This window comes from Patella vulgata, chromosome 3 (assembly GCF_932274485.2).
Source record: "Patella vulgata chromosome 3, xgPatVulg1.2, whole genome shotgun sequence".
In the NCBI taxonomy this organism is placed as follows: domain Eukaryota; kingdom Metazoa; phylum Mollusca; class Gastropoda; family Patellidae; genus Patella; species Patella vulgata.
Window position 1 is genome coordinate 56,745,648 of NC_065881.2, and position 16,632 is coordinate 56,762,279.

Sequence of the window (16,632 nt, forward strand, 5' to 3'; positions counted from 1 at the left end):
ACATGAAAATGTGGGCGTATAAAAAAACTTCACAAACTTGTTTAGTTATTAAGGTAAAATTCAGCAGCTTTATTGGCAAAGTCAACATCATTATGGGGAACCTTCATACATAAATTTATATGCATCTTTTTCTCTGTTGTTCAATGACTTATCGCCAATTTGAATGAGAAGGATTAACACCGCCTGGTGGATCCTTATATTTGTGTGCCCGGATTCTAATACGAAAGTCTAAGGGAACCAAATGGCTCCCAAATCTAGATTCAGATGACACCTCCACGCACCCAACATCTCGTTCCTATAAATTTAACACCTCAAATTTTTGTTATAATTTATTTTATTTCATCTAGATGCTTGAAATATACAATGTTCCACAAAGCTGAAACACAGACAACCATTTTATGTCATGATTAAAAAATTATTAACAATTCACAAGTCTTTAGAATACAAATAACTTGATCAAAAGCACTGGTCGTTCTTATCTTTAGATACTAATTATTTATAGGCAAGCCAAAGGATGGATGCAAAGCATGAAATTCAGTCAAAAGGGGACCTTAATCTATTGACCTTTATTGGTGCATAAATTTTCACAGAAATATAAAATATATTTTACTTGAATCATTGAGACAATCCTTAAAGCTAACCATGGGTCTATTGCAGGAAGAATCTGTCAAGTTATTTACAATGAAATCAATAGTTCTATGGTTAAATGTTTGATGTGTACAGATGTCTTACATATGCTTTGTGAAATGGACACTGAACTAGTCTGAACATGAAACAAAAAGTACACCAAACCATAAATGTAGCTGCATTATGATTCTTACTAAAAGTAACCACCAACAAAGTACACAACACATAAATTCAACATAATGGTTGATAACTTTAACCATAAAAATAAATTATGGATTTGAATATGAAGCCAATCAAATGGTAACTTAATAGTCAGAAGATTGTTCAGTAACCAAGGGCAATAACCCTGAAAGTAATTATAGGATGTCTTGAAATCAAAAGGCTTCTCCGTGAACAGGGGTGACTGTAATGTATGGACATATAAATATTGTTACCCAGTATGTGAGATATTTTAGTTTAGAAGATTTATGATTTGTTTGCAGCACAAATTGAATTGCCTTCTTTGTAGGTGTTCTCTTTTTGACGTATACCAAAGTTCTATGGAAATGGGACGACAAATATATGCTGAAATATTGGAAAGAGGGACATTTTTGATAACCCACACTTTAACTCAAGCAGTCACGACTGGCATATATGGTCAAGCTGGAACCCATGGTGTGTTTTTTTTTGCCTAATATTCTCCTGGAAAACATTTATACAAGTAACTTGTTTAATAATAAAAGAACAGGGTTTTAATTTTATATTAGGATTTTAGTTGACCCATGCAATAATTTACACAGTGTTATGATGAATGGTTCCATGTTCTTAACATATTTCAATCAAAAATATTATTTCATAATCTTTTGTAGGTTTGTTCAGCAGTACATGTTAATATATAAAATTCAAAATGTGTATATATGTACATGAAACTTTTGCCTACATGAAATTTACAACACAATGAGAGGTGATCTGTTAAAATTTGAAAAATTTCATTCTGGGGACTGTCATTTATTTCACAATACATTTTACTACACTAAAGACAAATGCAATAACTTTATAACATAGTGTACGACAAAGCATACACATATAAAGTAAACTACCTTTAAAAGATTTTCGAAGTTATCTTACAATTAATTTTCATCATTGTATTGTTTTGGAAATTGTTTTTACTCTGGTAAATTGAAAGTAGGCTATTATAGCTTGAATCCACGATAGCTCCAGTATTCAATACTAAGTAGAACTAGTTTGTTCTGTTTCCAATAACTAATTAACTGACACCCTCCTCCCCACCCCCTATTATGCCAATCCCTTAAAATTACCTGGAGACAATACAGATAATTGCTTTGTTTTTAGTTTTAATGCAGTTTACATCAAGTTCAAATATCCATATTCATATCACCATCTTATAAATCCAAAATGTATTCAACCCATTCTAAACTCAGATGGAAATTACATGATTTGTTGTAGCAACATTGGATCATTGAGGCTTATAAAAGCTTGAAATCTATGTAAATTTAGAACTGACAGGAACTACTAGTATCATTATCATTCCTACAAAGGTTAATGTTGATAATACTAGAATATATCAATGATTATTCAGGTAATTACATGTACTCATTCATGGATTTTTGTTGAAAGATAGCATACATAGAAATTATTAAACATCATATTGAAATCTAATCATCTTGCTTACATTAATTCAAATATATTTTTATCTATCTACATGTATGCAACAATAATCATTTCTTAACCCCCCGATGTTTTGAACATGAGTGAGTGACTCTTTTACACATGTACCTCAAACAAAGGTTTTTTAGAAAGTATTTGACCAATCTCTTAGCCTTTTGTAGACCACTGAGTTGGTTTATTACAGAAATATCTTCAAATATTGTTGCATCTGTATAAAAAATCAATCAACTACAGTTTGTTTCCGATTTTTATGTAATTTTTTCCAAATTTATTTTTAACACAATTACATTACAATTATTTCCATACAAAATTTCATTAAAATTATCTGAATAGTTTCTGCGAATTTTTGTCCCAATTTTGAGGTACAAAAAAATTCAAGATGGCCATGGAAATTTTGAATTATTTTCTTTCAAGCATCAATTGACTTTTGCTAGATTCATAATACTGTAATTTTTGTTGTAAAAAGAGCACTCATGCTGTTTTAAGTTTTTTGGACTGACATACAAATAACCGCTATGTTTAAAATTACAAATGCTGTGTGAATGGGGCGATGACACTACTGAAGAAATTATTCTTAGACCCGATCTGACTAATTTTTTCATTAACCCAGGTTCTTTTACGTGCACGCCCACATGTACACGGGACCTTGTTTGTTTGGGTTTTTTTGTCGCATCCAAACGACTAGGCCGCTATTCATTGACAAGCTTTCCGTTCTACCAAGCTGAAAAATCCTGAGGAACTCTCTCAGCCATTACCAAGATCTCTTAGCAGGTAAGCCAGTGCAATTCTTACTGAGCCACAATGGCTTCCCCCTACAGTTGACATTGATGTTAACTTATTATCACTGACTGAACTCAGTGGAAATTTACACTATTATTTTATTGGGCGCCTTAGTGGTGTACCACCAGGCTGCACGATAGAAACCGTAGTAATATCGTGCCTGGTAGTTTCCAATCAATGAACATAGTGTACTCTTAGTAGTCTTAGTATCATAAATGTACTTTATAACAAATTTACAATATATTCATCACATCAGTGTTAGTAAGTACGGATCAATTTATTAACATACATCCAGTTTATGCTGTAATTTTTATAACAATAAATCATCCATCAATCTTCATCTTTATGAAATTTAAAATTTCGCATTTCTTACACACTGTTATATATATATATTAAGTTTATCAACTTATGTAAAATGATAACTATGATTACTATTATACACTCATTTATAACACATGTATCTATACACCCAGTAAACTATGTAACTCATCATCATCCATAACTTCCTCACTATCACTGGGTCCTTCACCACCAACACCACCTCCTCCTTTTACAGGAGATATATCTTTGGAATAAGGACTGTCTTTTGTTGTAGATTTTGTCGATCCTTGCATGATCTCAGCTATTCTTGCATTCAAATCTCGACGTTCCTGCAAGTAATGATTGATGTAAAAGTTTTACATAAAAATGTCAAATTCAAGCATGTAGGGCAAGAAGAATCAGGGCGCCCAAAGATCAGTAGATATAAATATAAGGATACTAGCAGGTCACGCTGTGCCCGTAACTCCGGAAGCGGTAGGCCAACACCACTTAGCCTATGTTTCTCCCTGGTCCAAGCTAACCCTATACACTAAATTTCAGCCTCAGGACCAGAGGTCGCAGTCGCAAATATCCACGTTTTTCATATATTTTGTTCAAAATAAATGCAAATATTGATGGACGCTGCATAATTTACACACAGAAAATTTGCCCGCCGTGAGAATAACTAGATTACTCTATGTCTCAGGTTATACACTACGTTATCAATATTGATGTGCTTCACACAAAATTTACACACCGCTACTGTACATAATCTCCGTAGGTTTTTATATTTCCTCTTATTTCATTCATAATCTTTAAGTTCATGGGCTATTCTGAGAAACCCCCTATCATACAAAACATTGGATTGGCTAGAACACTATAAGTGTTTACATTCAGCCAATCAAATATTGGCTTTCATAGCAATAGTTGGCTCTTTACTTTCTGTCGAAGTGAAACATTGAAATAACTGTGCCGTCAACCATAGATATGCTGTCAACCTCCAATCGTCATTAGACTAAATACAGTATCAATAAAATAAGGACGCTTAAAATAGGGTTGTTCACATAACGATTTTACTTGCTTTTATTGAGTATTTTGAGAGGCTCTAGGTCACACAGATGTAGAGGGCAAAATCGCATATTTTTACGCATCTTGAAATTGATGCACTGCGATCTCTGCTCGGGAAAGCCCTAGTGCAGCCGCCAGCCCTGAACAGACAAATGACAGTCACAAATATTAGTATAGAAACTACAGGAAATTAGACTGTACATTCTACCACATTATTGATTTTATTGGTTCAGTTTAAAATCAACTGATAATATTACCTTCCTGCTACCTTCATATAATCAGGGGCCATAAACCAGAAGTTACACTCTGGTTTGCACAAGTATCGAAAGGAAACCAGATTTTTGGGATATAAACCTATATTTCAAGTTTTGTCAAAAACTGATAAAAATTGTGACCTGTAGAGTGGACACAAATAAAAATTGGGAATGGATGTACATCCGGGGCCGACGACAATATATGTCCACATGAAAATTTGGATGTATAAAAACTTACATTAGGTTCAATATAATCATCTGTTTCATCCATATTGGATTCTTCTTCAGTTGATACATCTGGAAGCGGTAACTGTGAACGACTATCAGGAGAAACAAATGGCTGGGGATTAGAATCATTATCAGACGCTACCGTTTGACGTTCAAAAAATGGAATTATGTGAGGAACAGTTGTTTTTGGTACGATGCTTGGCACGGCATCTGAAGATGACACAGTATTTGATTGTGAACCGTATTCCCCTTCCTCCATTGGTTCTACCTGATCGTTTGTACCTATCGTCGTATCGGACATAGAGGCATCCTGATTAGGAACAACTGGACTAGCATTTGGCACAACATCTGAAGTAAATGGTTGTTTCTTAGTCTCCGATACACTGATCGCTTCCTCAGAAATAACAGAACGTAACTCTTGAGAAGGATTTGCAATAACTTTTTCTATATCGGATAAATTATTCTTTTGAACATCAATTAAAGTCGAGTCCACACTATTTTCTACAGGAGTCACAATGGCAGCGTCAACACTATCAACAGACTGTTGTTCAACACTTTCATTACCTGTGTCAACAACTGTACCCTTAACCGATTGTTCCACATTTTTATCTACTGAAGGTTCACTCATACTTTCTGTGGATAATTCTGTATTTTGTTTATTTTCGGTAATTGTTTTGTCCACTGATTGTTCTATTGTATTTATATCAGGCTGTATAATATCTAAACCTGGAATCACATTAGGAGTTTTAGTGATATCTGAACCACCTATCACAGTATCTACAAGTTTTGGTGTATTAGTTGAATCTAGGTTGATATCACTACCATTAGTTATAGTTGTATCAACAACACTATTATCCTTTTCTATAGGAGACTGACTTTCTGAAAACAACAAACATACAAATATAAGGTTTTATTAAATAATGTAATTTTTATTGTCTTCATTTAATTAAGCCAACTTACAGATTTTACTATATAAATACTTTTATGCTTTTCTACATGAGAAATGTCACCTGTGTGGGTGGGAAATAGCCTTTTATAAAATGCTTGCAAATTACCAGCAAACTAAATTCCAGTAATTAAACAGCATTATCTATTGCATAAATGGGCTTGAGTTTTACTTCTATATTATTTTCATCATTATATTAACATTGATATATCTTGTAAATACACATTGATAATGGTTTACACTAGAATAACATGTTTATTAAATTGATTTGCCAGTACTTTTACTATTACATGTACTTACAATGTCAGACACTTATTTGTGTGATGTGTGTTGTATGCAGCATTTTTTTCTGTGTTTCCTCTTATGTGTTGTGCAGTTCTCCCACATTTATTAACAGATATTTATAAAAGTAGCTCTTACAAGCATCTTAATGAGTGGATATTTTCCCCTTCCCAAACTGATATGTCTATGAGTCAGAATTTTTAGAACATTATTACCAGCACGTTACCTTCTGTAATATTTTTAATTAATTCATTTTCTTTATTTTCTCTCTCTTTCATTTCCTTCTCACCCTTTTCTTTTTTCTTGTAATCAGAAACCTGGTAATATACATAAATAATATATTCCAATATAGCCCATTCTAGCAACTGGTACGGAAATTCCTGTGATTTGCCGAAGGTTGATTATTGGTATATGTGTTACTAGTTATAAATGAACCAGTTGTTCAGGTCTGCTACTCAACCACTGACCTACATGGTTCAGTAAGAATAGTAACCATACCGTCTGTACTTGACAATTACTCACATTCAATAAACTGTTAATGGTTATCAATGCTCAGGACTTTACATGTAAATGAAAATGAAATGAAATGGAGTTTAACGTCCTACTGTTCTGCTCCTAACCTGGGCTAATGAAGACGGGCATACGCCATACAGTGTGCTATGAGGGAAATTTTGCCCGGACAGCGGCACTACGGCCTACTCTTATATCGAATTCCAACTGCCAGGGGATCTTTTACGTGCACGCCAATGTGTACACGGGACCTCGGTTTTTCGTCCCATCCGAACGACTAGACACCTTTCCTTGTCAGCCCCTCCGTCCTGCATCACTGACAAGGGAGAACCACGCCGGAAAATCTGGATGAACTTTCTCGGCCAATGCAGGGATCGAACATACATGTAAATGGCATACAGATTCTTTATTGGCAATGCAAAATAAAACTTGTAAGTTTCACTTTTTATCATGTTTGCCAATGGTCAAAGTCTCTATTTCGAGTATTTTATTACAGCATATGCTGACAACAGTGTATCAAACAGTGTTCACAATTCATCCAGTGGCATATACACTAATCACAATCACTGACAACAGACAATTATTCTCAGATTTTTTATAATAAAGTAAGTTGTAAATTATATAATGTATAATACCTGTGGCATCTCTACATCTCCCATTAAAAATAATGCTTTAAATTTATTATAAATAACTTCAGCTTTATCTTTTATTCTATCACTTCCTTTATATTTACGACACTGTAAGCATAATAAATACATAAATCAATATATACAATACTTCTTTATTTAATGAAACTAATACGATTGTTACTATATTGACCAAGAACCATGCATGACGTCACCACCACCATCCTGGAGTTGTGACATATCAAAAAGCTGATCAAGTCCATCAAGAGATGAAATTAGAAATGAAGTTTAACGTACCACTGCTCTGCTACGACTCGACTAATGAAGATGGCCATCAATAGATATGCAATTGTCAAAGATACAAGCATGCCAACTTTCATGTCAATAGTACTTGAATTGGTGGGGCCTTGGGCTTTTTTTGAGATACTTGGCACAAATATTTAAAGCAGAATTTCACCATCAAAGAGGGGTAGATGATGATTCTTTGCATTGCAAATACCTAGACATCTTCCATAGTATGACTACAGTTTTTAAACCCCATCTTTTTACCATAACTATAACATGCATTACGCATTTAAGCCATGAAGGGGCTTCTTATTTCTTTACAATCCATATCAAGGGTGCAGAACTAACCTTTTTCATAGTATTCATAATGTCAGGATTTTTCTTCAGCATTATTTGATTGACTGGTAAAGTTTCTAAATCCTCCATGATAGCTACACATTTATCTACATCCTGTGATAAAATACATATACATATCAAACAAGCGGTTGCCATGCAAGATATGCCCACATTTTGCAAGAGATGGACAGAGAACAAGCTAAAAAAAAAAAGAAGTGATTTTTTGTACAATCAAGGGCCATAATCCAGGAAGTGAGGGTCTGATATGCATGATTATATCTACAGGAATCAAGATCTTCGGGATATCAACATATTTTAAGTTTGAACTCAACCAGCATTAGGGTGTAACAGTGATACATTTAAATGTTTTTTTAAAATCGGATAATAATTGTGACCTCTAAAGGGTCCACAAGCCAAAAAAACAATTTTTCGTACAATCAAGGGCCTTAATCCAGGAAATTACAGTCTGATATGCGCAAATAGGAACCAAGATCTTTGGGACATATACATACATTTCAAGTTTCATCAAAATCTGGTAAACATTATGACTTCTAGAGGGTCAACAACCTTGGTATTACATACCGTTACACTACAGTGAAAATATGCTCAACAACCAACTCAGTATTACGGGCAATTTTTCAATACATTAATTATGAAATACGATTTAATTAAGATTACTTACACATAATGGAGATTTAAAAAACAAATTTATTAATAAAACAATCACTGGGTTTATTTCACACGTTTCAAAAGTTCCTTTTGTCAGGCAGCTTTGGTTCGATTTTCACAAAATTCGAACCCAACTGTCTTTAGGGTGTGACGGTGACATATATTAAACGTTTTTTAAAATCGGCTAAAAATTGTAACCTCTACAGGGTCCACACGCTAAAACATGATTTTTCATACAATCTGGGGACATAATCCAGGAAGTTACGGTCTGATATCGAAAGGAACCAAGATCTTTGTGATATAAACAAACATTTTAAGTTTTATCAAAGCCGGAACAACATTGTGACCTATAGAGGGTCCACATTGATATACCATACTTTTACACTATGAGGAGCGGCCATTTTGTTGGGCAGTTTTGGTCAGATTTTCAAGAAATTCGGAATCAATCATCATTATGGTGTAACAGTGACATATTTGCACGGCTTTGTAAATCAAATAAAAATTGTGACCTCTAGGGGGACCACAAGCTAAAAACAAGATTTATCGTACGAGGGGCCATAATCCAGGAAGTTGTGGCCCGTAATGCAGAAGTATCGAAAGGTATCGAGATCATTGGGTTATGAACATACAATTCAAATTTCATCTCAATCTGCCAAAAATTGTGACCTCTAGAGTGTCCACAAGCTAAAAACAAGATTTTTCATATAATCAGGGGCCATAATCCATGAAGTTTCGATCCGATACATGCCAACATCGAATGGAACCTAGATCTTTTGAAGATAAACTTACATTTCAAGTTTCCTCAAATTCAGATAAGAATTATGACCTGTAGAGTGTCCAGAAACAAATTGTGGACGGACAGGGGTGATGGCATAATACGTCCAAATGAAAAATTTTCTGAACCAACCAGGCTAATAAAGACAGACAGCAGTGTTTTAAACTACTCTTTGTTGAATTTCAACTGCCAAGGATTTTTCCATCCATGCCACACCAGGATCAAATGGGTACCTTCAGGTTAGTGAGCCCAAATCTTACTCAATGAGCCACTGTGGCTCCCGATTAACTGCTGCACATATTTTCTTCTAGCAGAAAATATTTCCTTGTTAATTTATAGTTTATAATCAAAGTTTCATGACTTACCGTTCTATCAATCTGTAATGATTTCTTAATTTCAAGGTCCATCTGTATCAATGTTGTTTCGGTTTGTTCAACTATAAATATATATGGCCATAATTAACTCATTTATATATATATTTTTTTTATTTTAACTTTTCAGAAATAATGGGGGTGGGGGGGGGGGGGGGGGGTTACAGGAGGCTTACAAAAAGTTTTTCAATGAATTAATAAATGATTCAGTGGCAATGGATTTGTTCTACAGCATACTTCTATAGCATATGCAGGTATTTTTAACATATCTATTCTTACAATGCACTTTTTCTTTCTTTTCCTTTTTCTTCTGTTCATATTTCAGTTTCTTTTTCCTTTCTTTCTCCTCTTCTTTCTCTTGTCTAAATAATAATATATATGACATTGTTTAATAGATATTGTTTGACATCATCAACCTTTAAACTGTAAAACATTTTTTACTATCAAAATAAAGTACAATTTTACAATAATCAATCTGAGCAATATTCAATTAAATTTCATATCACTATCACCATTGATACCTACCAACAACAAAGTCTATCCATCAGTTAAGGCCGGACACTACCTTATAAAACACTCTGTATAGATCGATCTGTCAAATTTTGATATCAGCTAAAATTGCCCAATATAGTCAAATTTTGCTGATTTTTCAATTCATGTCCAGCCTTAATATTATATAGTGTTGAAAATTTAGTCATTTATAAAGGTAAATCAAATTTGCATTTTTCCGTACTATAGTTTTCATCCATATCGGATCTTATAAAATCAAATTCTCAAAATCCAAGAGAGATAATGGTCTCATCTTTGGAATATGATTAGTGCTGTAGGTACTGTGTGCAATAACGTGATTTTCAAAGTGTTTGTTATACATTTGGACATTTTAGTGTACAAAATCTTGTTAGTGGTGTGTTTGGTCACCCCCACTTATTTTATATAAAGATAAAAAGTCATCTTCCATATAAAAAGTTTGAAACAAAGACTTACAATCTTCTCTCTTTGTCTTTCCTCTTTCTTTCTTCTTCTTCTTTATCTTTTTCACTTATTTCTACCTTTTCTGTTTCTTTCTCAATCTAAAATCCATACAAAAACTGTAGGTTAATTTTTAACTGATAAATAAATCAATGAATTTTTTATACATCAGACATTTTATCTGGTAAACCAGTGGGAGGAAACCGGAGGAACCGGAGAAAACCCACGAGGTTGGACAGGCGACCCTACTCCTTGTCACGTACAACCGGGGATTCGAAACCAAGCCAGTTGACTCAATGACAGACTTTATGATACAGCGCGCGCACGCTAACCATTCAGCCATCCAACCCCCCATGGTCCTAAAGCAACATTAGCCTGTTGATTGTCTTGGACGATTTATACCTGTCATAAGTAGATTGTATTGAGAAAAATATATAAGAGAAATCTGCAGATATAAGCATATCTTTTAGTGTAAAATATCTCATTTTAAGTAGACAACAAAGCTTGTATTTTTGGTAATTAGAACAGTCTGAGATTTTTTTGGAATATAATATTATTCAAAATTAATTACTATTTTTTTGTAAGAGAGTGGAAATGCATCATGACTGAAACTTGATGAATTTGATGAAGATATACCTGAGGTGATTTCGTATGCTGATTATCATCTTTACTTTCTTCAACATCATCTTTATTATGTGTTGTTTTATTATCTGTAATACTAGTATTGCCGGATTCATTTTGAACATCTTTACTCTAGTAAATATAATAACATAAACCATTATCTATATTACAATCAATGTATTCTACTACCAGATAGTTGTTTTAAGGCCAAGAAAAAATGTTTGTGTGTTTACGGTTGCTTGGCTCCCCAAAATAGGGTCATTTGGGAAATCTTTTTAGTTTCATATTTTTTTCGTGGGGTTCATATTATCTATTTCATAGAATTTCTAGCTTAATTACTGAATACATAGTGGCCGGTTCATTGTTTTACCAATCAGCTAGATTAAACATCGGCTAAATCCAACAAAAAGCAGTCGATTAAAAGAACAGTGATTGACTCATGTACACCACCCCCTATTTGATCCGAGACCAAAAATAATTCTTGTTATTTTACTGGATTTCATGATTTGCGGAATGATAATAAAATTTTACATCCACACCAGGTATGTTTTCCTATGTTGCTACAGTACATTCCCAAACCAAATAATGCTTTAGATTCAACCAATTCATTACTTTATTTTAACCTAAATCAATGAGGTTTAGCTCCATTGTGTTAGAATATGAATTAAAGTCTATCAAGTAAAAAGAACATTTTTTTATATTTTAACATTGGTACCTCAGATTCTTCTATTTCCTTTGATTCTTTACTTGAATTCTCCTTCTCTTCTGCCTTTTCTTCTCTCTCGTCATCACTTTCAATAACTTTAGATTTTTTAGCAGCAGATGAAGATGACTGGTTCGATTCATTGCTATCACGTTTTTTAGATTTGTCTTTTGATTTTTTTGGACTTTTTTCTTCTTCACTTTCACTCTCACTCACTATTTTAGTTCTTTTACTCTTGTTATCTTTAGTACTAGTTTTATCATGTTCTTTTTTATTTTTTTGCTTTTCCACTTTAACGGAAGATCTGCGTTTCTTTTTATCTTGTTTATCTTCATCATCTTCATCCTTTAATTTAGCATTCTTCAATTTTTCTAAACTTTCTCTTTTCTTCTTCTTTCTTTCCTTCTCATCTTCATCATCCTAATAAAAAGAATTGTTGAAAAATACCATAATCAATGGATATAACATATATTAGCATTACCACATCAAAATTTCAAATAACAGATGATGTGTTTTTCTCTGTTTTAATGCATGCAGCCTGTTTCAAACATGAAGAAACTTTTTAAATTCTCAAAATCGGTTAATAAATAAGTTTTCTATGAACATTTTTCTCATCGCAGATGGCAACATTTTTCTGACAAAAAGTAATAGACTTATCTATAGGCAAAACACGCCCTCGAAATAGGGCTTTTTGAGGCTAAAATAGTCTTTTAAAGATCCTACAATAACTCTGGTAATATCAAAAGCAATAAGTTGAAATTTTGACACCCAGATGAAAAATGGACGACAAATTTAATTCTGTCGTCAAAATGCCTCTGCAACATACGCGTTCCGTGAGATGGTGGCCATCTTGGATTGCGGTTAAAACTGCCATTAAAATGTACTGCAATTATGAGGTCAGCATCAAATGACACTACACGGCTGTTAAAAATGCTTCATTCTGCACTCCATAAAGTAAGTTTGATCTACTTTATGACTTCAAAGAAAAATGGCGGCCATCTTGGAATCCAAGATGGCCGACATGCCAGATTCCGTCACAATCGGGTGTCATTTATTCGGTGCTCAAAGTATGGGTTGTAATATATCATTGGAAAGGTATTGAAGAGGGGATTACAGTTTCCAAATGTCAAATACCCACCAGAGAACATATTAAATAAAGAAGTTGTTTTTAGACATTGTTTATTTTGTTCAATATTTCAAAGATGAGACGTGGAATGTCGAAAGTTGATGCGCCTTCATGAAACTGCTTGCATCTTTCACAAATACATGAAAAATAGGTTTCAAAAGTTTTATATGATATAGGAATGCTAAATTCCCTCACATATTATAATTGGAAAATGAAATGAAAGATTATTCTATAATTATTTACCAAACATTTCATCAATAATCAAGTAGTCTAGCTTATAAAGGCCCAGTAACCTTTACTGACAATCTAACATGTAAAATTAACTAATTTTAATTGAGTTACATTTTAATAAAATAATAATTTTAATAGGCCTACTAGATTATTGAAAAAATTTTGGTAAATAATTATAGTTTTCCATAATTTTACTAATTATATTAATATCTAAAATTAAACCATTTTTATTGCGTTACATTTTAATCAAAATGATAATATTAATTAGCCTACATGATTACTGATAAAATGATTGGTAAATAATTGTAGTTTTACATAATTTACTAATTATATTAATATCTAAAATTGATCCATTTTATTGAGTTTCATAATCAAAATGATAATATTATTTGATAGGCCTATATCTCTAGACTACTTGATTATTGATGAAATGTTTGGTAAATAATTATACTATTATAGTTTTAGTAATTCAATTAATATCTAAAATTAACTAATTTATGGGACATACATGTTTGTCATTCGGTTCCAAGACAACTGTCAAGTCATATCCATACATAAATGTCAAAATAACAAGTGCTTTGTTTATATCGTGCGTGATAGCATCCATGGAAGGATTACCCGCCTTCCACCCCCTACAGCTGAAATGACATGCGAGTTTGTCCAATCAGACTCAACAAAGACAATCACGTGATGTCAACAATGTTCGTCATAGGGGAATACCATTTTGCTATGAATGGAATCGCCCGTGAAGTTTTCGCCGTAAGAACTCGGCTTGGCAACCAAACTTCTGCGGCTTATTCCTCAATGAAAACAGTTTTTATTACCGACGACACATATATCATTATAATCTACGATATTTCATAAAGGTTCTCACCGTTTTAAAAATTCCAGCCGCAACATTGAGTTTTAGAAAAATTTGACTTCAATCTTTTAAAACATTTGTATCTCAAAAACTATACCCGCCATTTTGATCGGGAATGCCGCGGAACCTTGCGGGGTTCTTCCTGATGATTCGTTGAAAGTTTCAATGACGTACGTGAAGAACTTTCCGAGCTATGAGAATCCCCAGCGAGGTACCGCTCAAAAACCCGGGCGTGCCGTGAACACTAATTAATTTGCTAATGGAAAAACAATGGCTAACTGCCAGTGACGTAATATTAGCGTGGGTATTTTATAACTTGTTTTTTGAGTGCATTATCAATAAAGAACAAAAATGAAACTTGTATCACTAGAAAGGTAATTTAATTGGCTTTTTATTCATATAGGTTAAAATATGTTGACACAAATTGTGAGTTTTTTATCGGATATTTTTTCTTGGCACTCTGTGCGCGAGGAGTGTAGGACACGGTCAATACGCTGACTGAGTGTCACACAGCGCTGAGGACGAATGTGGTAATGCTACATATATAAATAAAGTTGCCAACAGATATGTAGTAATTACATGAGATAGATGCATTTTGATTAGTACAAGTAGTTCTACATCAATGAATAAATGACTTAAGCATCCTTAAACAATAATACATTGTTAATGAAAAATGATATTATAAATATAACTGCACAGCTCTCATAACAATAATACACTGTTATTGAAAAATGACATCAATATAACTGCACAGCTCTCATAACACTAGTCAACAGAATATAGCATGTTTGTTCTAATGGCACCGAAAACATTTAATTCTAATAGTATTGCACCACAACAGCTGTTTCCCCAATTAATAATTCTTGTTAGGCAGGGATAGAAACTAACGCTAGCCCACTCGCCCATGGCGAGTAAAAGTCAGTACGGGCAATGTAAATCAAAATCAATTAGCCTGTGTAGCGACCTGATATTTTGGTAGTTGTAATAATTGATAATTTGTACTTAATGAACACTGTCATGAAACTAACTTCCGAAAATCATCGCCATCACTATTTACGTGTTTTTAATCTTTGGCTGTTCCATTTCGCCATACCGGTATGAAATCTGAGCAAGCGAGCTTGCTGATTGGTTGAAATTGTATGATAACGAGGGAGGGTACGGAACAGCCTCTGTTTACACCTCAATGCATTATGAAGCGAAAGTCGATATAATTGAATAACTTTTCAGATCATAAATCGCCTAATATAATCGGTGATATATATACATGAAGCAATTTAGCGAAGAACATGGATGTTAAATGGTTTTATAACAGCGATATATTACGGCAATGAAGACGCTTGTAAATACACGTGCTCTGCCATAAATAACTTCATCACTCGTGACAACTTATGATATTAAATTTTAAGGACATTACATTATATTATTTTGCACATCACATCTGAATTTATAAAACATAAATGAAATATAAATACAAATGAGGCCCCTGAAAAAATCTATTGTATTGAAGATTAAACTTCCAAAGGACAAATATGAAATATGAAATGAAATGTGCCAAATTGAATTTTAATATATATGTCTTCATGACTTATTAATGAATTCATTATTTGATGAAAAAACAGAGGCAACAATGAACAAAGTCTATTTGTTGTATTATTAAATGTGCCAAAATAAATTTAAGTGCATGTATTTTGGTGTTTTTGATTGATTAATGATGAACAAAACAACAGTCTAAATCAGAATGAATTTTTACATCTGGTGTCAGTTTCTTACTGGACTAGTAGAATGTTGGCTGGGCTAGTAAGATCTGAAAGCTACTAGCTCAAATGGCTAGTGACCATTTCAGGTTAGTTTCTACCCCTGTTAGGTCATAAAGATTTATTTTACTGCACCCACAATGCTGAATTTATAAACTTACAACAAAATCTTCAAATTTCTTTTTCTTTCTTTCTCTCTTTTTATCAGAATGTGATTCTTCTTCATCTTTTTGTTCTTTTTCTCTTTCTCTTAATAACTCTTCTCTAGCTACATTCATTCTTTCTTCCTCTTCTTTTTCTCGCCTGAATTTAAAGATTACATATTTAACTATTACTTAATCATCAGTTTTAATAAATCAAACAGTTTATAATGCAAATTCTGAAAATACCTTGGAAGAATCTGCCTAACACAGACCAGGACAACAGACTTAAATATGAGCAGGGAACTCATAATTTGGCAGAAATTTCTATAATGATTGACATCTCAAAACAAGTCTCTGAGTCTGACACATGGTGGCTTGCAATATGAACAGAAAAGGGCCGTCTACCGCTAACACAAAATCAACCAACGAAATAATTACAACCAGATTTAGATTGTAAATTTAACCACTGTGCAACGTTAAGTTTATCTTTTGAAAAAT

General features: G+C 33.2%; 1 protein-coding gene across 4 annotated transcripts in view; it reads right to left on the reverse strand.

The window, feature by feature from the left end:
* Positions 1–312: 312 nt before the first annotated feature.
* Positions 313–16,632, reverse strand: part of LOC126814618 (hepatoma-derived growth factor-related protein 2) — a 29,146-nt gene continuing 12,826 nt past the window's right edge. For all 4 annotated transcript variants that reach the window (XM_050539886.2, XM_050539887.2, XM_050539885.2 and 1 more), the window contains 11 exons: positions 16,153–16,294; positions 12,031–12,438; positions 11,331–11,447; positions 10,710–10,795; positions 10,005–10,087; positions 9,720–9,790; positions 7,923–8,024; positions 7,299–7,400; positions 6,380–6,470; positions 4,936–5,804; positions 313–3,725 (listed from right to left, as the gene is read on the reverse strand). In XM_050539886.2, coding sequence (XP_050395843.1) covers positions 3,537–3,725; positions 4,936–5,804; positions 6,380–6,470; positions 7,299–7,400; positions 7,923–8,024; positions 9,720–9,790; positions 10,005–10,087; positions 10,710–10,795; positions 11,331–11,447; positions 12,031–12,438; positions 16,153–16,294 — 2,260 coding nt within the window. In that variant the 3' untranslated portion in view covers positions 313–3,536. The remainder of the gene's footprint in view (positions 3,726–4,935; positions 5,805–6,379; positions 6,471–7,298; positions 7,401–7,922; positions 8,025–9,719; positions 9,791–10,004; positions 10,088–10,709; positions 10,796–11,330; positions 11,448–12,030; positions 12,439–16,152; positions 16,295–16,632) is intronic.